Genomic DNA, 22,454 nt, shown 5'->3' with positions numbered 1-22,454 from the left:
GTACCTGCCAACGTAGGCTGCAATTCAAAGCTTACTTCTCAGGAAGCACTGACCATAGTGAGGTTTCTTTTCAAATCAGGACAGAGCAAAGGACTAACAGACAGAAGGGATCCCTTCCAACCTTAAAGTTCTGCCCTCCCCCAACTATTACCTTATGAGCATCCATTAGGTTCATGACCAGATCCAGGTCCCCATGGACAGGCTGATCTTCAGCCAACTGAGGCTCCACCTTGTACAGCCAATCCACCAAAGCCTGCAAGGCATCCATGAACTGACCCGAAAACAGAAGTGCCTCCTCTAGTTTGTGCTGCCTGAAAAAGCAAAACACAGAAGGATGTTCCAAGACTGCCCACCTCCAGCTTTTAATAGGGAGTTGCTCTGGCTGTTTGCATTTTAAGAAAACATGAAGAAACCACTACCCATTGACATAAAGAAAGGATATGTTCCCATTAAGAAAGGGTGGGTGTTTTGAGGAGCCTGGAACCCTCTAGAGCAAGAGCCAAGAAGGAACCCATACAGAACTGCCCTGATTGGCTCCACATTCCCCTCCCCAATTTCTCCGTGGTCCCAACTGGTCCAAGCATAAATTTGCCTGCTGGTAAATATCAAATCCTAGGTGGACAAAGTGCTTGGCTGGGTGTTTAGCACTCACACTCATAAGAGTAGCCCTGCTGGATCAGGCCATAGGCCCATCTAGTCCAGCTTCCTGTATCTCACAGTGGCCCACCAAATGCTTCAGGGAGCACACAGGACTACAAGACACAACCTGCATCCTGGTGCCCTCCCCTGAATCTGGCACTCTGAGGTAGCCTACCCCTAAAACCAGGAGCTTGAACACTCCCCTTGAGAAGCAACCAATACCTCCATTTTTACTGCAAGGCGATGGCCTTGTTGGTACCCACCTTTCCACAGATTTGCCACAGACAGTGTCCCATTTGTCACGGACTTCTCCAAGGAGATGGTCCAGGCTTTGCGTGTCATCTGGGAACTGCGCTTTCTCTTTCAGGGCTCTTCCTGTCCGAATTGTAGTGTCATAAACAGGCTGTTTACCACCCAGGGTTCTCTGGAACTCCTGTTATTTTTTGCCAACAAACACCAAACAAATAGAATATATTGACAGAGTGCTCATACAAGAGACTCAGAAAATCTTTGCAAATACAATTTTTCATATTGCCACCAGTGAGTTCACTACAGTGATTTGATGCATCATTTATATATATTCCTTTATCTCATCCTTTCCAATTTTAGTTAGGGAGAGGATGCTGCATTTTCAAGGATAGCTTAGATTTTCAAGGACAACTTAGATACCAGTAATGGCAGCAACCTCAGAGAGCCCCAGACTGTCAGAGACTGCAGTCCCTGAGCTAGGTGGTCCACTGGGCTAATGAGGTTCAACCTTTGAATCTCTGTGAAAGTTCAGAGCTACCCAAGAAGGCATTTGACTGGATTATTAGGGGCTTAATTGATTACAATTGATTTAATGTTATTTAGTTACTGATTTATTTACTGATTTATTTATTTACTTACTGTCATTTACTGATTTACTTAAATCAGATCAATTTGAAATTAATCATTTTAATTTCAAAATAACTCATGTCCTGTTATTATTAGAGAAGTAAATTAAGATAGTTAGGAACTCCCTGAGTTCAGAACAGATTTTCTGCTGTTTTAGGGCATCTCTTGTGTAGACCTTTTACATGAGAATGAAAATGTAAGACAAGTATTTCTCTAAACCAGTGATTTTCAACCTTTTTCATCTCATGGCGGACTGACAAGGTGCTAAAATTATCAAGGCACACCATCAGTTTTTTGACAACTGACACCGTGCTGCCAACTGAGGGCTCATATCCCCAAAGGCCCAACTAACAACTGATCCTCCACCAAACTCCAGCAGCACACATACGGACCATTCACGGCACACCAACATGCCATGTCACAGCGGTTGAAAACTGCTGCTCTAAACCATTGGTGCACTGATTTCAGTCTCAGTGTGGGGACTCACTCTTTGAAAGAATCTGAATCTCTCTGCTCTGTCAATGTGTGTTAAATGTACGAAACTGGAGTCAATCTTCAAGAACATTTTAAGGTTGGTGTGATCCTGCCTTTATGGAGTATGTGGTCCCGAGGACACATTATTGCTTGTGAACATGAGAAGGGCATGATTAGACCAAAGGACACTGAGTTGAGCACTCTTTGCAAGAATTCTAGGTACTAAATGTGCAATTCAAAGTTGGCCTCCACTGGTCTATGTGCCAACCGCCCATGCTTTAAGGGGTCTGAGGAAAAAATGGATATAAATCATTTAAATGGCTAACTAAATATTTGAAAGTATGTGTAAGTGATCATTAAGAAGATTGCAGGGGGGTTTTAACCTTGTGCTTGGAGAGTTGCAGTTTGATCTTGTCGGGATCATTGGAAATTTCCAGCTCAGAGTCCAGGTGATTCTCTGCATCTTCCAACCAGTCAACCAGCTTCTTCCATGCTTCATGGAACTGCAAGGATTACCAAAAATACAAAGTGTGCTCAGAGTTTTGCTCTTGCTTTCCAAAATTCACTCTCTAGATACAGAGAAACCTATACTCAAGCTGCCTCTTGTCCACTTGTTTATACTACTCTCAGCTCTGCCTTGCTGTCCCTTTTTCTTTTCATCTTTATTCATTCAGGGCCAGCCTTAGGCTTCTCAGTACCTGAACTGGCACACCAAACTCTGCCACCCTCTTGCATGGTATTTTACTGCATCAAATGCTACATCCTTACTCAGCAGCACACCAACTGCTGTCTCTACTTTTCTTCCTAGTCTCTGGATTTAAAAATAGCCAGGAATGGAGAGGAACAGGGGAGAGAGATAGGCTAGAGTGCTTTTGACACTCTAGCCCAGGAGTCTCCAAGGCCCAGCCTAGGGGCCAGATGTGGCCTGTGGTAAGGCTCTATCCAGCCCGTGGCAAACCTCTGGCCCACTCATCTGAATGTGACAGGAGCTGTACTCCAGTGGCGTTTTGAGGGTGTTCTAAGGGCCAGGGAGGCCACACACCTCCCCTCAGATGCCTTCTAAAGGCCTAAAAGCATCACGTCCTGGTTTTCCTGAAAAACCAGAAGTGACATTTTTGGGCCTTAGGTTTTCTAATGTATTTATTTAAATTTTATATTTAAAATCTATTTTTCCAGCCTTCGACACCATATCAGGTATTTGATGTGGCCCTCTGGCTGAAAAGTTTAGAGACCCCTGCTCTAGCTCTCTGCTCCCCTCCCCTCCCCTCTTCTATTCCATCTCTCTTCCTTTTCCAATTCAGGAAAAAAATGTCCGTAATAGGGAAGCCCCACACTGGTTAAGTTGCCTCAGACTTGCTAACTACCCAAACCCTTCTAGGCATGGCTCTGACAATCACTCATATGTACGTTTCTTAGGGCAACAGTACCCAAACTGTGGCTCTGTGGCCCGCCAGTGGGTAATGACCCAATTTCTGGTGAAACCGACAAGACAGATTAGGTTATGTGCATCAAGGGTTAAACAACCTGCTACTTGGGTCAAGCACAGCTGCCCAACTACCATTATAGCCATAGAGGCTTGAGTAGCTGGTAAAGCAAAATGTTTTTAGGTGAGTCCGAAAAACATTTTTAGGTGAGTTTTTAGGTGGTTTCAAGAAGGGTGCAGTAGGGTCAAGGCTGTTTTGCTGCCATTGGGTTGAGCTCTTTCCCTCTACTAGCCAAAGGATTACGCTGCCTCCTCCCATCAGGTAGGTCACATATCTCACCTGTTTTGCCCGTTTCCTGGCGTCATCTAGAGCCCGCCCCCTTTCAACCGAGCGTTGGACGACCTTCTCCCACCGGGACTGGACGCTGACCAGAAGGTTCTTTATTAGGACCACATCCTGCTTCTGACTGAGGAACTTCAGCTGGTTCCCAGTTTGATCCAGACTAATTATGTGATCCCGGTATGCATTCACTTCGTTAGCAAAAACCTGGAGTGAAACACAAAAGATGCATTCCTTTACTGCTTCAATTTCTTAGGTGCCACACAATGCGTGGATGGGCCATAGAAAGATACTTTGGGGAGAGACGGAGTAGAGCTTAATTGCCAGTACTGGGAGCCAGTTTAATCCAGTAGCTGGAAGACCAGGAATAAAATTCAGTTACTTCAGTTACAGAGTGACCAGGTGATTCTTGATGATTCTCTTAGCCTACAGTTCCCCACCTGTAAAAAGGGAGCAATTGTGACCCAATTGCACAGGCGGTGGTGTAGCTGGAGGGGCCGCTCACCCACCTCCCTGCCAGACTGTGATTCGCACCCCTCCAGCTATGCCACTGTGCAAAGGGATGTTGTGAGAGCAAAACACACAACAAATACGGAACAAAGCATTTGCTGATTAAAGGAGACAAATGGGGTTCCACACCAAAATGCTTCCACATTCACATTAATGTTCAATGCTCTGGAGTTCAACGAGGAACCCAAAACCTCCATCTTATTTTTTTTGTTGGGGGGGGGGGTATTTTGGCTGTAAACTTATCAGCATGGCAACAGTGACTGTAGAAATAGAAGGAGTGATGGTGATTACACAAACAATCAAGGGAGACAATATACTCTACCTAGGCTTCATCTTCCTGAAGAAAGTGACCATATTCTAGACTTGCAAGTAAATACCCATAAAAAATCTGCAACAATTTCTATGTAAGTAGAATATACCTTTATGTAGCTTAGGGTGCAATCCTAATCCTTGATGTCAGTGCTTTCCAGCACTGACTTAAGGGCAATGCAGCTCTGAGGTAAGGGAACAAACATTCCCTTACTTTGAGGAGGCCTCTGTGAGTGATACCCAACTGCAGGATGCAGCACACGTCCCACTGGCACCGCTAGGCAGGTGCTGGAAAGCACTGGCATAAGGGGTTAGGATTGCACCCTCAGTTGTGCAATTTATACAAACCTCCTCCAACCCAGACACAGGTGTTCTTACCTTGTGATCTTCAATCTGAGAGAGTACAGTGTTGAGGATGAGGCTCGGTGGAGAAGCGATATTCAGACTCTGTTCAGCGAGGGTTAGCCAATTGATAAACTCCTGCAAGGAATTCTGAAACTCTGTTGCTAGGCTCAGCGCCTCTTCCAGCTTGGACTGAGTTTGAAACAAGAGATAGGTGGCAACGTGAGAAAGAAAAGCAGGAAGAAGACACAAAGAGCACACTTGCCAACACTGATTCTCTAGATTCTAATCTAGACAAAGACCAACATTGTCTAAACTCACTTAAACCAGCAAACAGGAATTGTTCACTTACCCAAATGCCACCCCTTCCCCTCCAGTATTTTGGAGTCAGTTTCAAAACAGACTCACACGAAAATTATTCTGTGGTGCTCAATATATCTTGGCCCCTAAGGCACTGTGTCAAATGCTGCCTCCCCTCCTTTACACTGCGGCTGGCTAATCTCCCCTGTGCTTCCTTTCCCACCCTGTTCCTCTCTCCCTTTTTGAAACCAGGAAAGAGGATCGGTGGAGAGAAGCGTGCCCTCCATCAACTGAGGCAACTGTCTCAGTCAGCCTTATACAGTGGTGCATTCAGTGGTGAGGAAAATGCCCTCTGGACGTGCTTATTGTGCAAGTACTTCTCATTTATTGCCCTCTGGACGTGCTTATTGTGCAAGTACTTCTCATAAATCGTGCTTGATTTAGGTGTTTTTGAAATAACACACTTAACACCAAAACTTAACTTATATGGGCAATTTTTTGAAATAACATGTTCAAACCTTCTGCAGGATCTCACAGTGCAGTTGTGTGCCACATGTCAATTTGCTTTCTCAGCCATTGACATTAATAGCCTCCCTCTTCAACCCTCACCTATGCCATCATGGGCTTCCAGAAGTTGCCAGTCATCAGCGTAAGCATTATATGACATTCCCCTAATCCAGTGGTTCCCAAACACTATGCACTGACCTGGGCAGTGCAGCTGCTAGGCCCACCCACTGGATGATATAACCCTAGTCCCATGTAACCCTTACCTTCCTCTCCTCCATCTTCGTACTGACAAGGCCCCACTTTTGTTCCAGGAGGGCGACACTTTGCTCTGTCTTTGATCCGGACCCAGAGTCATCGCGGCTCAGTAACATCAGCCGCCCTTTAGCCAGGAGCTGGCTGTAGACCTCCTCGTTGGATTTGAACTGGGCATAGAGCTCCTACAACAAAAAAGCAACTTTACAGCAGGGCCACTTTCACAAGATGTCCTTCTACACAGGTGAACACTGACATCGGGAAAAGACAGTGTACATCATTGTGCACTAAGACCCCTTTTGGCCTTTGCTTTTGGGGATAGGCCATAGTTCAGCAACAGAGCACAAGCTTTGATCCTTGGAATCTCCAGGTAGGGCAGCATAAGAAGACCTCACCTGAAGCCCTGGATGCCACTGCCAGTCAGTGAAGAGGCAATATGGGACTAGATGGACTGAGGGTCCGACACACACATCTGTCTTATTCTGAGTAATCACATGTACTCAACTCAATTACAGCTTCCCGCTGTGCATATAAACACTGACGCATGCATAATCTTCACATCCAACTGTGTATATGCTTCCCTCTGTAAGACTCATGCACATCCTACTTTACATATGAAGTGGCCCAGGGATGCTGATTCCTGTTACAGATTGGGCATCTCTCATCCAGAATTCTGAAATCCGGAGCATTCTGAAAACTGCCAATTTTTCTGAGAGCCAATATGTTTGAAAAAAAAAAAATCTGCTGATGTTTTTGGTGCTGGTGGGAGTCAGCTGGCATGGCACAATGCATGCTGGGTTACCTAGAAATTTTAAAACATTTTTTACTGTTTTGCGCACCCGCCAGCACAGTGTGAGCTGCATGGGGTAGCCTCAGACTGCACAGAAGGCACCGCTGAGCCAAGCAGGTGGCTCGGGGGAGGACTTGCAGAGGGCATGATGGGAATGAGCGAGCCGGAGGCCTTACCCACATTGGACAGCAAAGACCACATCAATAGTAAGTTCAGTCTTTGCATTCAGTACAGTATTCAGAAAGCTGGAAAAATTCAAAATCCGGAACGCTTCCAGTCCCAAGTCAGATACTGGATTTTCAGCACGTACTGGCAATAGTACCTCCAGTGGTTACCACTGTGAACACAGGGTAGAATGCCACCTCCTGAATTTTCTTTCCCTGACTATTTCTGCCTCTGCTTTCACTTTTACACACTGTAGTTGCCTACATAGAGACTTTTCACACCAGCTTAAAGAGCAGCAAGTCCAGTTATTTCAGGGATTAATCCAGCCATGGCAACTCACCATATGGGCATTCAGTTGTTCCCGGGCAGTTTCTGGCAGCCCACCTGTTGGCTTGGAGGCAGACAACTGGTTCTCCATCCTGGTGAGCCAGAGGAGGAAGTCTTCAATTTCACCATGGAAACCTTGAGCCTGCAAGGGAATGCACAGCACACTGTGGCTCAAATGGGTGCAAGCAGAAAAGCTGTTCATTGATTTGATTTCCTGCTCTTTCCTGGAGTCTCATAGAGCAAAAGGGTAGAACATACACAAATCACCATGTCAAAAAGCCCTGCTTCCTGAATTTGACAAGGAAGGAGAAAACAGAGTTGGTCGAGAATGATGGACTACTGCTTCAGAGACTCTTTAGTCCACTGGAGATCCTGGCCCCTGTGCTGCTTGGGGCCAGGACCACAGAATGCCACCTCCCCAACAAGTGGAATGCCCCCTCACCAGGGGAATTCTGAGGCCTCCAGAAGGCTAAAACATCACTTCAGGTTTTCACCTGAAAACCAGAAGTGTACTTTAAAGGCCCTCCAGAGGCCTTAGGAGGCCATGAGGGGGCTCCCTGGCCGTCTAAACCTCCAAAGGCCCACTTTGGTTCTCTGTGAGAACAAGCAGCATAAAAACCTTTAAAAATGATACATAAATACTGTGGGTCCTCCTTTTCCATGGGCTTGGCATCCACGGATCTGAGCAACCATAGATGCTGAGCCTGTGCCGTACTTGGCATCCTGGAAGTGACTGGAAGTTGTCAGCGCAAACCAGACATGGCTTCTGGTCACATCCGGGAGCCCTTCTGAGGAGGCTGGGATGCCAAGCAAGTAATTCCAGTATCTACTGATTTCGGTATCCGGGGAGTCCTGGAATAGATCCTACACAGAGGGCCCACTGTACATCCCAAGGCACCCACTGTCCAATTCACCGCTGAGGTCATCTCTCTCTCTCTGCCAGCGTACAGCTGCCTACCTGCTGCAATGTCATCTGTAGCTGCTGCTCCCGCTCCTCTGTCTTCTGCAGCACAGACTCCCAGCACGAACTCATTGTCTCCAGCCGATTCCGGAGGCTACTGGCGTCATCCCCTGCACTGGATTCCAGAAGCTCATTGCCAGCCTTGTTCACTGTCTCCACTGTGGCTTGATGGGCCAACACATCATTTTTCAGCACCTAGGATGGCATTGGGGTGGAGAAGATCACACAAGATGCTTAGCAAAGGAAGCTGTTTTCTCCTGAGTCTAAGAACATAAGAACAGCCCCACTGGATTAGGCCATAGGCCCATCTAGTCCAGCTTCCTGTATCTCACAGCGGCCCACCAAATGCCCCAGGGAGCACACCAGATAACAACAGACCTCATCCTGGTGCCCTCCCTTGCATGGGCATTCTGACATAGCCCATTTCTAAAATCAGGAGGTTGCACATACACATCATGGCTTGTAATCCATAATGGATTTTTCCTCCAGAAACTTGTCCAATCCCCTTTTAAAGGCATCCAGGCCAAATGCTGTCACCACATCCTGCGGTAAGGAGTTCCACAGACCAAGCACACACTGAGTAAAGAAATATTTTCTTTTGTTCTAACTCTCCCAACACTCAATTATAGAGGATGTCCCCTGGTTCTGGTGTTATGTGAGAGTGTAAAGAGCATCTCTCTATCCACTCTGTCCATCCCCTGCATAATTTTGTATGTCTCAATCATGTCCCCCTCAGGCGCCTCTTTACTAGGCTGAAGAGGCCCAATAGCTGTAGCCTTTCCTCATAAGGAAGGTGCCCCAGCCCAGTAATCATCTTAGTTGCCCTCTTTTGCACCTTTTCCATTTCCACTATATCCTTTTTGAGATGCGGCGACCAGAACTGGACACAATACTCCACGTGTGGCCTTACCATCGATTTGTACAACGGCATTATAATATTAGCTGTTCTGTTCTCAATACCTTTTCTAATGATCCCAAGCATAGAATTGGCCATCTTTACTGCCGCCACACATTGGGTCAACACTTTCATTGACCTGTCCATCACCACCCCAAGATCTCTCTCCTGAACTGTCACAGATAGCTCAGAACCCATTAGCCTCTATGTGAAGTTTTGATTTTTTGCCCCAATGTGCATCAATTATACTTACTTACATTGAAACGCATCTGCCATTTTACTGCCCATTCTGCCAGTTTGGAGAGATCCTTCTGGAGCTCCTCACAATCACTTCTGATCTTCACCGCTCGGAAAAGTTTGGTGTCATCTGCAAACTTAGCCACCTCACTGCTCAACCCTGTCTCCAGGTCATTTATGAAGAGGTTGAAAAGCACCGGTCCCAGGACAGATCCTTGGGGCACACCGCTTTTCATTTCTAATTCCTGACTGTGGAGTTTTTTCAGTAGCCTTTGGAGTCTAGGTCCATACAAAAAGGTCTATGCAAAAAGGATCCGCAAACAAGGAGAACTTACATGGTGCTTTGCTAGTTCCACTTCAATGACCTTTGGGTCACCATTAATGGGCCTCTGAGCATCCAACAGCTCCTCTGTGTGGGTAAGCCATGACATCACCTCAGCCAGCGCATGCTGAAACTGGCCAAGGGCCAGAAGAGCTCCTTCTAGCTTGTGCTGTTGGTTGAAGACAAGGTAGAAGAGTTTTATAAAGAAGTCTCTAGTGATGTATGTGGATCATCATCTTTGAAATGCTGGGTTCTGAGGACAGCCCTGCCATCCACCCAGCACCGAGGCTCTGGTAGTCGACCATACCTGCCTATGGGCGATTTTGTCACCCAGGTTCTCCCACAGATGCTTCAGCTCTGTCAGTGGTTCCCTGATGATGTGCCTGTCCGTCTCATCCATTGCCTTTTTAAGCATCAGTTCGCCCTGGTGATTCAGTTTCTCCATCTCAATTTGCTGTTGGTAAACTTCCATTTTAAACTCCTGCCAAAATGGAGATAAAAGAGGCAAGCGTCAAGTTCTGCTACTGCTGTTACCACCAACACCAGCAAAAAACCTGGAGAAACTGTGCTTGTCTGTCTTCTGGCCCACCTACCTTCATCTCATTCAACTGCTCCTTGACAGTATTGAGGTCCGTGCCCACTGGGGGCATATTGCAGAGCTTGATCACGGTGTTGTCCAGCCAATCGAACATGGCCTGAAAGGAAACCATGACCACAAATGAAGGAGGTGCAGCCAGCACACCACCCTGTCAGGCACAGAAAGCTCCACCCTCTGCAAAGACTGCCAGCACAAGTCATCCAGCACTTTACAACAGTCTAACCCAGGGATTCCCAAAGTATGCATCATGATGCCTTAGGGCATTGTGGCACACTCACAGGGATGCTGCGGGATGTCTTTGGTGCCCCTCCTACCTGTTACCCTGGGTGCCACCATCTTGGATATCACAAAATCTTGCAAGATCCAAGATGGCACCACCACCTTGGGTATCACAAAATCTCATGAGATTTGGGCACTACCATCTTGAATCTTGCAAGATCTGTGATGGTGGTGCCCAGCTGAGTCAGGAAGAAGAGGCTGTGGGGTCAGGTGTCCTGACCCACTGGCCTAACCTCTCTTGCAGGACAGTTGCCAGTTATCACACCACTGCTGTGAGCAACCTGGAGAAAACAATTTAGCTGGGTCAGTCTATATCTAACCCAGCATTCTGCTTCCATCAGTGGCTAGCCAGATGTTCGTAGAAGCCCACACGCAACAACATGGAGTTGACTCCCCCTACTGATTCTCCCAAGCAACTCTGGGCAACTCTCAGGCAAACTGACTGCAAGCAAAGCTTCTATTTTGCCATTATGTCCAACAGCCCCCGACATATCTACCTGCCAACAATCTAAGTAAACTTTCCTCGGTGGAGCTTTTATCATGCCTGGTACAATGATGGAGGCTTCTCGGAACACAGTCAGATCAGCTGTAACCAACTGTAGGCACAAAGGCTACCCTTGGCGTTGCCTTGATATCCCCCAATCCAGGGGTTTCCAAAGTGTGTGTTGCTATGCCTTAGGGCATTGCAGCACACTCAAAGGGGCACCACAGCATGTCCTCAGTGGTCCCTCCTACCTGTTCCTCCGGGTACTGCCACCTTGGATCTCACAATATCTCACAAGATTTTGGTACCACTATCTTGGATCTTGTGAGATTTTCCGAGAACCAAGATAGTGGTGTTTGGCCAAGCTGGGAAGAAGAGGCTGTGGGGGTATAGTGACCCAGGTGAGTTTGGGGACCACTGACCCAACCCCTGGCCAGTCCGAGGTGTTCTGCCTGCAGTACAACAGTCACTGCAACCTGCCTCTCCTCCTCATCCTCCTGCTCCCTGGATTTGAGAAGCAAGAGGGGGACAAAGTGGAAAAGGAGGTGCAGACCCTCCACTCTTCCTCTTCTGCTCTGTTTTCTTCCAGGGAGTGGCAGGAGGAGAGGTAGATGATGCTTGGAGATGGATGAGCTCCATCTGCCACTAGAGGCATCTACCTCAGACAACCTCATGGGTGGGTCAGCCCTTCAGATCTTCAGAAGACCCAACTGCACCCTTTTCTCTTTACCTGAAGTGTGTCTTGATACTGCACTGCTGACTGCATGGCCTCCTCCAGCCTCTCAAGCCGCTCCTTCCAGGTTTTGTTCAGGTTTTCCCAGGCACCGTTCATCTGCAAAAGGAAGGAGGGACCTGTTGCTGCAACATACATTGATTGACAGTCTGGGCAGACTGAGGCTCCAACCCCTGCTCAGCCCTGAAGCATTCTAGGTGGTCATCCTAGGGCAACCGAAGCTCTCTGATACGACTTGAAAAGCTCCTACTAGTAAGGTGATGTGGATTTCACAATTCAAGAGTCTCCCAAAAGCGTGCGTGATTTTTTAAAGGGTGGGGGCCCTTAGTGGTTCTGCTTAACTGCACTGCAGGTAGAGTGAATCATTTGCTAGGCATGGGCAGCATATTGCCCACAGATGCCCCCAAAGGACATCCCCACCCAGCCTTCTTCGTCTTTTTTTTTTTTTAAAGGTCTTGTCTTTCTGTCCTCTCAATTTAACAGGACTGCATCAAATGAAGAGCAGCAGGAATCATCTAAGTCGTGTGAACTGAGCAAAGAGACTCTTTAAAAATGGAGACTCTCTTATATTTAGCAGGGGAAGAGCAACCAGCCCTAATCATCCCTGCATAATGTACTTCCCAATTCCCATTTGCTGGCATCTTCTGTGTGCCTCTTTTAAGACTATAAGCCCATTTTGCACACTGTCATTCAGCTGTTTAGTACCACCTATGTACATCTTATTCCTTTGCTGTGCAAACCACTGTGTGAGCATTTTGGTGATAAGTGGTGATAAGTCATCCTTCTTGACCCCCTCCTTCCCTGCACCACCATCACTTTGAAACAGAGGCTATGGGTTACGCCTTTGCTTTGAAACAGAATCTGGAATCATATTTTCCACCCACCTCATCAATGCTTTTCTTCACTTCTGGTTTTTCCGTCTCGCCACATGCAAAAATCAGATCTGTCCCGAGGATTCGGATGAATTCTAATTCTTCATGCAAACTGTCGGTTTCCTCCTTGATAGTCTACGGATAAAGTTGCAATAGCGAATCACAGGCTCATGAACAAATGCTCCTCGACCATAGCAAGAACTCTTCACAGCCCACACCTTTCAGCAACCCTGTTTCTTAAATGTCTTTTGAATCAGAAGCTAGTTCCACGTGGGAGGTTCATGCACCAACGTTATCTGCTTTGCTCTTATAGTGGCTTAATTACAAAAAATAATCTATATATTTTGTACATACAGGCTGGCCCTCAGTATCTGCAGGGGATCCATTCCCAGATCCCCTGTGGATACCAAACCTGTGGAAACTGAGATCTGCGAGGCCCCCCTCAGAGGACCTCTGGTGTTTGAAGGCATGGGGAGGCCACACATGACCTCCCCATACCACGGAAGGCCCTTCAGAGGCTTTTGAGAGGCACGTACAGTTTGAGGAAAAAACAAAGTGCCTCTCAGAAGGCTTCCGGGAGGCCATCTGAGTTGCATGGGCCTCCCAGCGCCTCAGAAGACCTCTTGGGAGCGACCGGAAGGCACTTCTGATCACATCTAGGAGATTTGGTGAGGCTCTCCAGACGTGGGTTGGGATCCAGGGGAAGTCAAATCCATGGGTTCCAAATCCACAGATAAGGAGGGTCAACCTGTAACTAAGAATGTTTGCAATGGAGAAAAAATATATGCAAAATCCTTGTAGCCCAAGGGCTGCTTTCTGTCTCTCTCTTTCTCAATTCAGCTCTTAGTCCACCAGGAGGTAGAAGGCGGTGGGTGGGGCAGGGGGAGAAAAGGCAGGATTGTGGAGACCTCATGCAATTGTAACACCGCTGGGCTCAGCGGGCTGGTCAAAATGTATTGGTGGGTTAGATGTGGCCTACGGGCCGTAGTTTGAGGATCCTGCTGCTAGCAATGCCTTCTACAAGAAGAGAACTGGATTATAGAAAATGTCCTCTTCCCAAGGAGCCTGTAATCCCCAACATCTTGCAGCCTGTTCTGAATATGAAAATTGTACCCAAAGAAATAACAGACTTGGAAGGAAACCAGCAGACCACCACTGTAATCCAAACCCACGTTATAGGAACAGGAGGTCTTCTATTACAAGATGCTTCCTCTATATATTTATAAAAAGTCATGTTACCACACATCCATTGTGTGTCTGGTAAAAGTGCATTCCACCGGGTAATCATGTGCTAAATGGGGCAGCTGATTTATTTTGCCTGTAGCAGTTACAGCTTCCTTCCCTCACCTCTGCTGCTTCAACCTGCTGTTTGATGATTGATGGGTCAATCCCAGGACTCTCCAGATCATGAACAATATCCTGAGTATCTCGGATGGTGGTCAGGAGGGCAGCCATGTCATACCAGAACTTCTCCGCCAACTCCAGAACATCAAGGAATTTGATTTCCCGTTCTTCAGCCCGAGCTTTGATGTCTTCCCAGAAAAATACCATCTGATTCAGTTTATCTTGGATTTCTGAAATGGGAGCACAAGACAATCAGAAACCAAAAGGAAGAAGATCTCTCTATCAGAAAAGGGCGATTCAAAGTACAATACTGTGTACCCTTGGTATCCATGGGAGAACTGTTCCTGGACCCCCCACATACACCAAATTCCACAGATCATGAAATCTGTGAGGGGCCCATGCTGGCAAATCAGATGTGACTTCCAGTCATGTCCAGGAGGCCTTCTCAGGCCCCCCAGCCGCGGGCTCCACATCCACAAATACTCAAGTCTGTGCATACAGAGCTCACAGATAAGGAAGGCCCAATATATACTACTGGCACCAAAAAAAACACAGACAACAAGAATCTGTTCTATCCAGATGATATACAAAAGGGATAAATGTGGCAATTTGGAGTTTTGCTGTATTCTAGACATCTTACCTTTGGCTGCCACGTCCTTGTCTGCGCCTTGTGACCGCCCAATCAGTTCCTCCCCGCGGCGTTTCAAAGCATCAAAAGATGGCTGAAGCTTCTCCAGCTCCATAGTGGAATTTTTGTTGTCACTGATGCACTCCCGGATCTTCTCCACCTCGGCTGGGATCAGCGGGGGCATGCGCAGGCGGGAAGAGAGGTTCTCCAGTGTCTCCAGCATTGGCTCGATCTTATCATGGAACTAAACAGAAGGTGGAATTTGGTTAAGTGAGAGTAGAACCGAGATACCTAGGGGTTATAACAATGCCGTATGCCAAAAAGACTACAGTGGGCCCTCCTTATCTGCGGTCACAATGTCCATGGATAACCAAATCTGCGGATGCTGAGCCCATGGCTGGAGGGCTTCAGAACGCCCGCTGGTCATGACTGGAAGTTGTTAGTGCAAACCAGAAGTGACTTTTGGTCACATTCTGGAGGCTTCTGAGGAGGCTGCACATGACCTCCAGAGTGCTAGGTGCATCTCCCAGGGAAGTAATTGTGGTGCCATGCTCCCCCATCGCAGATTTCATTATCCACTGAATTTGGTATCATAAGAACATAAGAAGAGCTCCGCTGGATCAGGCCAAAGGCCCTTCTAGTCCAGCTCCCTGTATCTCACAGTGGCCCACCAAATGCTTCAGGGAGCACACAAGACAACAGTCACAACCTGCGTCCTTGTGGTCCCCCCTGCGTCTGCCAATCAGAGGCAGCCTGCCTCTAAAACATACCTACTATGACTTGTAACCCGTAATGAACTTTTCCTCCAGAAATTTGTCCAATCCCCTCTTAAAGGCATCCAGGCAAGATGCCATCACTACTTCCTGTGGCAAAGAGTTCCACAGACTAATTACACGCTGGGTAAAGAAATATTTTTTTCTTTCTGTCCTAACTCTCCCAACACTCAACTTTCATGGATGTTTCCTGGTTCTAGTGTTATGTGAAAGGGAAAAGAGCGCCTCTCTATCCACTCTGTCTACCCCCTGCATGATTTTGTATGTCTCAATCATGTCCCCCCTCAGGCGCCTCTTTTCTAGACTGAAGAGGACCAAACGGGGGATTCTGGAATGGATCCCTTGCAGAGATCGAGAGCCCACTATATAGGCAGTTTAAAAACTCTTAACACACACCACGTTGGACAAGCTCTTTAAAAAACACACACACCCCAACTTCCAATCTATGCCTTTATAAGCTATGTCCACTTCTGAGCAGTGAGATCCATGCCATTTTTACTCCAGAGGGGCTTCCTCTATTTTTTGTAAAAGCTGATCTTGGAGGGTCTAAACTAACATCAGTAGTCACACCGCGAACCATCTGAAACATTCACACAGATGTTAAGACTGATAAACCACAAACACACAAAGGCCACTTCAGACTCAACCTACGCAGATACAATTTTTGCATGGCTGGAAATATGTGAGTTTCTTATTCAGTTTTGCAATCAAGAAGATGTTTAGAAAAATGCTTCCACCAAAGGGAAACTAGTTTGAAATTGACACACACACCCCTACTGGCAAAAAGAGCATCTATAGGGATCTTAAAAAGTGGCTGAGTTCAGAATCCAAATATACTCATTTCAGTGGGGGAAAAAGCAGTGCTCAGATACTTGGAATTAGGATTTACTGAATGAGATACGAACTCTCATAAGCACAAACCCACTTTGTCAGAATGACTGTAGTTGGGGCCAGCATACAGTGTACAAAGTTCTACCTCTCCTGCCCCCTCCCCCAATTTGAAAAGAAAGAAAGGAATGGAGTCGAGGGGAGAGGAGAGTGGTGGAGTAGAGTGCATCGCCCACTACTCTCCTGACCTCCACACTTCCTCTTCCCTTTTGAATCCAAGGAGCAGGGGCAATGGAGGCAGCTGGTGTGCTGACAAAGAAAAGGAGGTGGAATTTGGTGAGGCAAAGAATTGTGGGGGTGGCACATGGCACATTAGGAGGTCTTGGGCTGGCCCTGCAAAAAGATTTTTCAGTTTTCAGAAACTGAGAGTGTTTAAAACGCTCAACGTGCCAAATACCTAAGGCACTTCGAGGTGACAACAAGAGATGTGCAAGAAATCATTCTGCAAAGGAGTAGAACAATAAGGACTAGGATACTAGGCCACTTTCTTTTTGCTAACTGATGGAGGGGTGGGGATGGGTTCTTACCTCTGCTATCTGTCATGGTGGGATGCGGTCAACACAACAATGAAATATGAAGAGCACGCAGGGGTGACGGTTACGGGCACCGAAACACACAACAGAGAACACATTCCACAATGGGAGGGGTGATGAGAGGCGAGGAGGTGGTGGTGGGGGGTGAAGGAAAAACTCAGAGTTAATATGAGCTTAACACAAAAAGAAGAAGAAAAAATGACTCAATAATATAAACACGTTTTTAGAAAAACTCCTAAGGACAACAGAACAAAACCCAGGCATAATATTAACAGTGGAACACTTAACCAACTAAAATTCCTAGTCATGTGCAACACAGGCGCACTGGAAGACTGAAATGAGATGACTCAAAGAGGATTTGTTGCCCTACAAGTCCATGGGGTCAGAGCCAAGGGATTCACCCTCCTCTAGCCCCCCCTTGTGGATCACTGGGGAAGTATTTCCCTTCCCGTGTTCAGCTGGAGGGGGCAGGCCTAAGACGCCTTCCTGCAGTAGCCAGTAGCTTTTATAACTTAGGACAGGGGTGTCCAAACTTTTTGGCAGGAGGGCCACATCATCTCTCTGACACTGCGTTGGGGGCTGGGGAAAAAAGAATTTACATTTTAAATTTGAATAAATTTACATAAACAAATATATTAGAAGTGGAACTTATATGAATAAATGAAAGTCTTGCAATAGTTCAAGGTCTAGAAAAGTCCTTGCATAAAGCAAGATGGCCTTTCTGTCACTGCCACTGCTGCATCACAGACATGAAATAGCCATGGAGGGAGCCCTCATCCCACAGCTCATGCAAGAGGTTGAACAGCCGCCTTCATTCTGAGAGCAGTTGTGTTGGGCCAGCATGGGCTCCAGCAAGTCTCCAGAGGCTCATTGGAGACTGGGGGCTCCCCACAGGCCAGATTGGGAGTCCCCGAGGACCACAAGTGGCCTCCAGGTCGGGGTTTGGGTTTGTGACCCTGACTTAGGGTCACAACAAAAGAGGACCGTGATCTCCCAAAGAGATACGAAAGGAGGTGAAGCTAAATATATACCCCTTCTCTTCTGAAGTTTCGACAGGTGCAACCTGAACACCTTCACCTGTGTCCCCCCTTTAATTATGTCTGTGGGATGCATTCAGCTCTTGAAAGAAAGACCTGGGCACCATGGCCAAGGAGTAACTGAATTGCAAACCTGCGTCGACTGTGAAACGGCCTCGTCCAACGCCAGAGCCCGCTGACGGACCTCCTCTTTGATGCGGGAATACGTGGACTCTGCCACCGAGTACTTCTCCTGCACCATCTCCCCTTCTTCTGGGTTGAGCTCCTTCAGCTGTGGCCCGATCTTCAGCAACTTGTCAATGTGGGGTTTGTGCTCGGCAATCGACTCCCTCAGTTGCTGCATAGGAAAGAGTTGCAACAGTTTTTTTTGTTTTGTTTTGTTTTAAATAAATAAAAATATTTTTAAAAAAGAAAATTACCTACTAGTAAACAAACAAAACATGTGGATTAGCCTTGAAAAGTAAATAGTAACCAAACCCCTTGTTTCCAAGACTATGTAATGATTTAGTACAAATACTCATTTTATTTTTTCCCAAGCAGGTGGCCCCTTAGTCACAGAACCCAACTGGGAACAACTGAAGCCAGCTCTGACTTGCAGCTACCTTCTCCTGAATCAGACCTTCTGTTCTATCAGTTCAGTCCTACCTGCAGGGATCTGTAGTGGTTCTTCAGGGTTTCAAAAGGAGTGTGTTCTCTACCATGGAATGGCAGCTGCCCCGCACCCCCCCTGTTGGATACCAGAAGCAGCTTTCCAGTCAGCACGTCACACAGACCCCATCGGCCACATTTACCCTCATGTCCTCCTGCTGCTGCTTGAGGTGCTCATAGTCGATTGCTGGAGGGGGCAGCTGCCCAATCAGCACCTGCGTCTCTTCAAGCCAAGGGCTGAGCTCTTCGTACGTTTCCCAGAACTGGTTGACCAAGACCTGGGCACGCTCCAAGCGTGCGTAGCGTTCTGAATTGAGGTGGCTGACATCATCATACTGCTTCAGAAGGGACTCTGTCTTCTCCTGTTGGAAGAACAGAGCACAGAGATTGGGACAGGCACAAGGAGGAAGCGGTCAGCCAGGCAGCTCCCCAGACAATGGTTCTCTTAAACCATTTTTGCCCAACGTTGCATATATGCAACAGGGATCAAATGTGTACCCTATGGGTTGGGCAGAAATGCGTTAACCAGCTTGATAAACACTCTGGTTTTGGAGCTTCTTTTCTTATGTGCCTGAATGTATATGCTCTATCCCAGGGGTGCCCAAACCTCGGCCCTGGGGCCACATGCGGCCCTCGAGGACCCTCAATGCGGCCCTCAGGGAGCCCCCAGTCTCCAATGAACCTCTGGCCCTCTGGAGATTTGTTGGAGCCCACACTGGCCCGACGCAACTGCTCTCAGCGTGAGGGCGACTGTTTGACCTCTCTTGTGAGCTATGGGACGAGGGCTTCCTCCACTGCTTGCTGTTTCACGTCTGTGATGCAGCAGCGGCAGCAAAGGAAAGGCCAGCCTTGCTTTGTGCAAGGCCTTTTATAGGACTCGAGCTACTGCAAGATCTTCATCATTCATATAAGTTCATCTTTAATATATTCATTTATGTAAATGTATGTAAATTTATTCAAATTTTAAATGTAAATGAATTCTTTTTTTCCCTGGCCCCCTGAGATAGTGTTAGGGAGATGATGTGGCCCTCCTGCCTGTCATGAATATGTACATGTTAGGCCTAGGTTGGCAGTGTTAGCCTGAACCAAACTAAGACAGTGTAACTGAGAAGCTGCTAGCAGTTCCCAGCTGCAAGAATGTGAGTAAACAAACAAAAAGATTGTTGTCTCTCCTTTGCTGGCCAGAAAGGACAGACAACAACAATTACAACCCATTGGAATGTCAGCACCTCTTCAGACAGAAAGGCTGACGAAGTGCAGCTGTGGATCTCCAGTTGGGAGGGGTAAGAACTAGAAGGGCTAGCAACCAGACCCACTCCGAGAAGGTTCTGTCCTCAAAAGTTTCTGACTGGACAGTCTAAATAAGTATGAAGTCACCTCAGCACTATTAGCATAAGATAATAATGAGTGCCCAAGGGGTGTGTGCCCGGTTCTTCTTGAGCAGAATTTTTGGGGTGCAACATCTTGCACGGGGTGAGCTCCATTGTGCACCATGGGCATCTGGCCTCACAGGCAGCCTGGAGCTAAAAGATCTACAAGAGAAGCTGATCCAGGTGAGAGATAGGGATTAATAGAGATAGCCAGCTAGCTTCATTATTTTATCGCTGATATGTTTCCTAGATGTTTATGCATTTAACTCTAGCATTTGCTGTTTTATTGTAACTTTATGTAACCTTATGTACTTAATAAACTAAATCTCTTTTACTAAGTTGTTTCATTGTCTGTTGGGGACAAAGGTTCAGAATCCCGCCTACCCGTTCAGCAAGCTATCAAGTGCTCATTGAGGTCTAGTAACTTGAGGACTGAAGCTTAATTGGAGAAAGCGCTCAGTGCCTGCAAGGGATAGAATTAAGCCTAGAGGGGTCTCAGTGTCCCTGGACTGAGGCACTGGCACATACAGGGTGGTGGCAGTACTACTGGACAGGGGGGCCTTGAGGGCTTTAGGATTCAAGAACCAAGAACTCTGAGCAGCCCAAACCCTCCTAAGTTTACGACACTGCCCAAAAGTTTGGACACCCCTGCTCTATCCCATTTTGCCAAAATAAATCTTTTCTTTGAGTGTTTTTTTTTGTTGGACTTCAAAAAGCTCTTGCCAAATAAACCTGCATTGCTTGGTATTTGCGTTACCATGTGCTACTTAAGCATTTTTCATGAGACTGAACATTGGAAAGCTACCTGTAACAAATAATAAAAAGGGTGACAGAGCTGGTATAGCAAAAATATATCAGAATCAAAATTTCTCTAGATTCAAATCCTGCCTCTGCCCTGAACTTACTAGGTGGCCTTAGGCAAGTTACTTTAGCAGGTGCAAAAGAGAGTGACCAAAATTAGTGGGCTGGGGCACCGCCCTTATGAGGAAAGGCTCATTTGGGATTCTTCAGTCCAGAAAGAAGGTACCTGAGTGAGGATGTAATTAAGACATATAAAATTATGCAAGAGGTGGATAGAATGGATCAAGAAAAGTTCTTTTCCCTCCAGCAGATAAGCAAAACCAGGGGGTATTCACTAAAACTGGCTGGTGGGAGAGTTAGAGCAGACAAAAGGAAACATATCTTTACCCAGCATGTAATTAGTCTGTGGAACTCCATGCCACAGGATGTATAAATGCTTAAAAGGAGGCAGCCAACAGCTAACTCTGCATTATGCCCCAACATGAAACTTGGTTAGCTTAAAGCCAGCCCAGGGATGGACCTGAATGTGTGCTGATCCACCCAGGCTGGACTCTGGTTCTGTGTTATTATCTGGACCAGTCAGAGCTGGCCCATGCACAAGGCTGACTCAGGGGTTTGGCTCAGGGGGCAGACGGCAAGGCATCTCCCTAACTCCTTCTCCCACCACATGTCGTCCAGTGGTGCACACTGCTGGTCTTCCTGCTCCCTATATTTTGAAAAGGAAGGTAGAACTGAATAGAGCAGCAGAGGGTATGAAGGGGAGCCGAGGGTCTCAGGCAATCAAGCCCACTGTTCTCCTCTCTCATTCCATTATCCCAGGGGTTCCCAAAGTGTGCATTGCAACTGCTTTGGATACCCCTGGTGACCCCTCCTACCTGTTCTCCCAGGTGCAGTCATCTTGGATGTCATAAAATCTTGTGAGATTTGGGCAACACCATCTTGGATCTCACAAAATCTTTTGTGAGAGCCAAGACGATAGCACCTTTTGAGCCAGAAGTTGTGAGGGGGGCTCCATGACCTGGATAAGTTTGGGAACCACTACATTATCCTATTTCAAAACCAGAGAACAGGGGAGGAGTGGCAGTGGTCAGAGCTCATGCTGTGTTCTTTTGTACATTGTTCTCTAGACACAAATTTACCTGCAGCATGGCTTTCTGTTCCTCCCCACATGTTCCAAAGATCTCACTGCGCTGACTGAACAGCTCATCCATAGAATCTTTGTGCCGGATAATGTCAATTGAGAAAGCCTGCAAAGGTTGAAGATTTTTTTTTTTTAAACCACACAAACCGGAAGAAAAGCATGAAACAGATATAATGCAACGGGCTCTATCCTTCTTGGGCAAAGGGTAGCCATCTTGCATACACCAAAATCAAGTCTGTATTAGACTCAAGCCTGTCCAGATTAAACCATCCTTTTCCTGGTGCTCTGTTCTGGTTATCTATCTGCTTAAATTATCTGGAGGCCAGATGTCTCACCCCCCCATCTGACAGCACAGCCGTATCAAATATAATTCCACTTTCTTGCCCTTCATGCCTCCCATTTAAGCCTTTTGTACTATTTGACAATGGCAACAGATTTGGATTTTGCTCAGAACTGTCTCTGGTCCACCTCCCTGCTTCAACCACTGCCTTCTAAATGCTACTGAATGCAAACTGAGTGTGGGTTCCATCATGACCCTTTCAGCAACTCACTTTACAATAGTAAACCTCGCTGGCTCTGGTTCTACTCTATACTTCTTCCTCTGTGCCTTTCTAATATGGTAGCATCCAACTTCCTTTCTCCCTTTCTGGCAAGGA

At 46.9% G+C, this 22,454-nt stretch overlaps 1 protein-coding gene across 6 annotated transcripts in view; it reads right to left on the bottom strand.

The window, feature by feature from the left end:
- The window catches only part of MACF1 (microtubule actin crosslinking factor 1), a 270,575-nt gene that overhangs the window by 27,495 nt on the left and 220,626 nt on the right, over positions 1-22,454 (bottom strand). For all 6 annotated transcript variants that reach the window (XM_066638188.1, XM_066638183.1, XM_066638186.1 and 3 more), the window contains 18 exons: positions 21,797-21,904; positions 18,630-18,848; positions 17,972-18,175; positions 14,620-14,851; positions 13,983-14,209; positions 12,648-12,770; positions 11,761-11,862; positions 10,263-10,364; positions 9,977-10,150; positions 9,683-9,838; positions 8,213-8,410; positions 7,268-7,396; positions 5,984-6,157; positions 4,950-5,105; positions 3,753-3,959; positions 2,373-2,492; positions 903-1,072; positions 152-311 (listed from right to left, as the gene is read on the bottom strand). In XM_066638188.1, coding sequence (XP_066494285.1) covers positions 152-311; positions 903-1,072; positions 2,373-2,492; positions 3,753-3,959; positions 4,950-5,105; positions 5,984-6,157; positions 7,268-7,396; positions 8,213-8,410; positions 9,683-9,838; positions 9,977-10,150; positions 10,263-10,364; positions 11,761-11,862; positions 12,648-12,770; positions 13,983-14,209; positions 14,620-14,851; positions 17,972-18,175; positions 18,630-18,848; positions 21,797-21,904 — 2,961 coding nt within the window. The remainder of the gene's footprint in view (positions 1-151; positions 312-902; positions 1,073-2,372; positions 2,493-3,752; positions 3,960-4,949; positions 5,106-5,983; positions 6,158-7,267; positions 7,397-8,212; positions 8,411-9,682; positions 9,839-9,976; positions 10,151-10,262; positions 10,365-11,760; positions 11,863-12,647; positions 12,771-13,982; positions 14,210-14,619; positions 14,852-17,971; positions 18,176-18,629; positions 18,849-21,796; positions 21,905-22,454) is intronic.

This window comes from Tiliqua scincoides, chromosome 10 (assembly GCF_035046505.1).
Source record: "Tiliqua scincoides isolate rTilSci1 chromosome 10, rTilSci1.hap2, whole genome shotgun sequence".
NCBI lineage: Eukaryota > Metazoa > Chordata > Lepidosauria > Squamata > Scincidae > Tiliqua > Tiliqua scincoides.
Note: the sequence above shows the minus strand (reverse complement) of the source record. Positions and strands in the feature narration are given on the sequence as shown.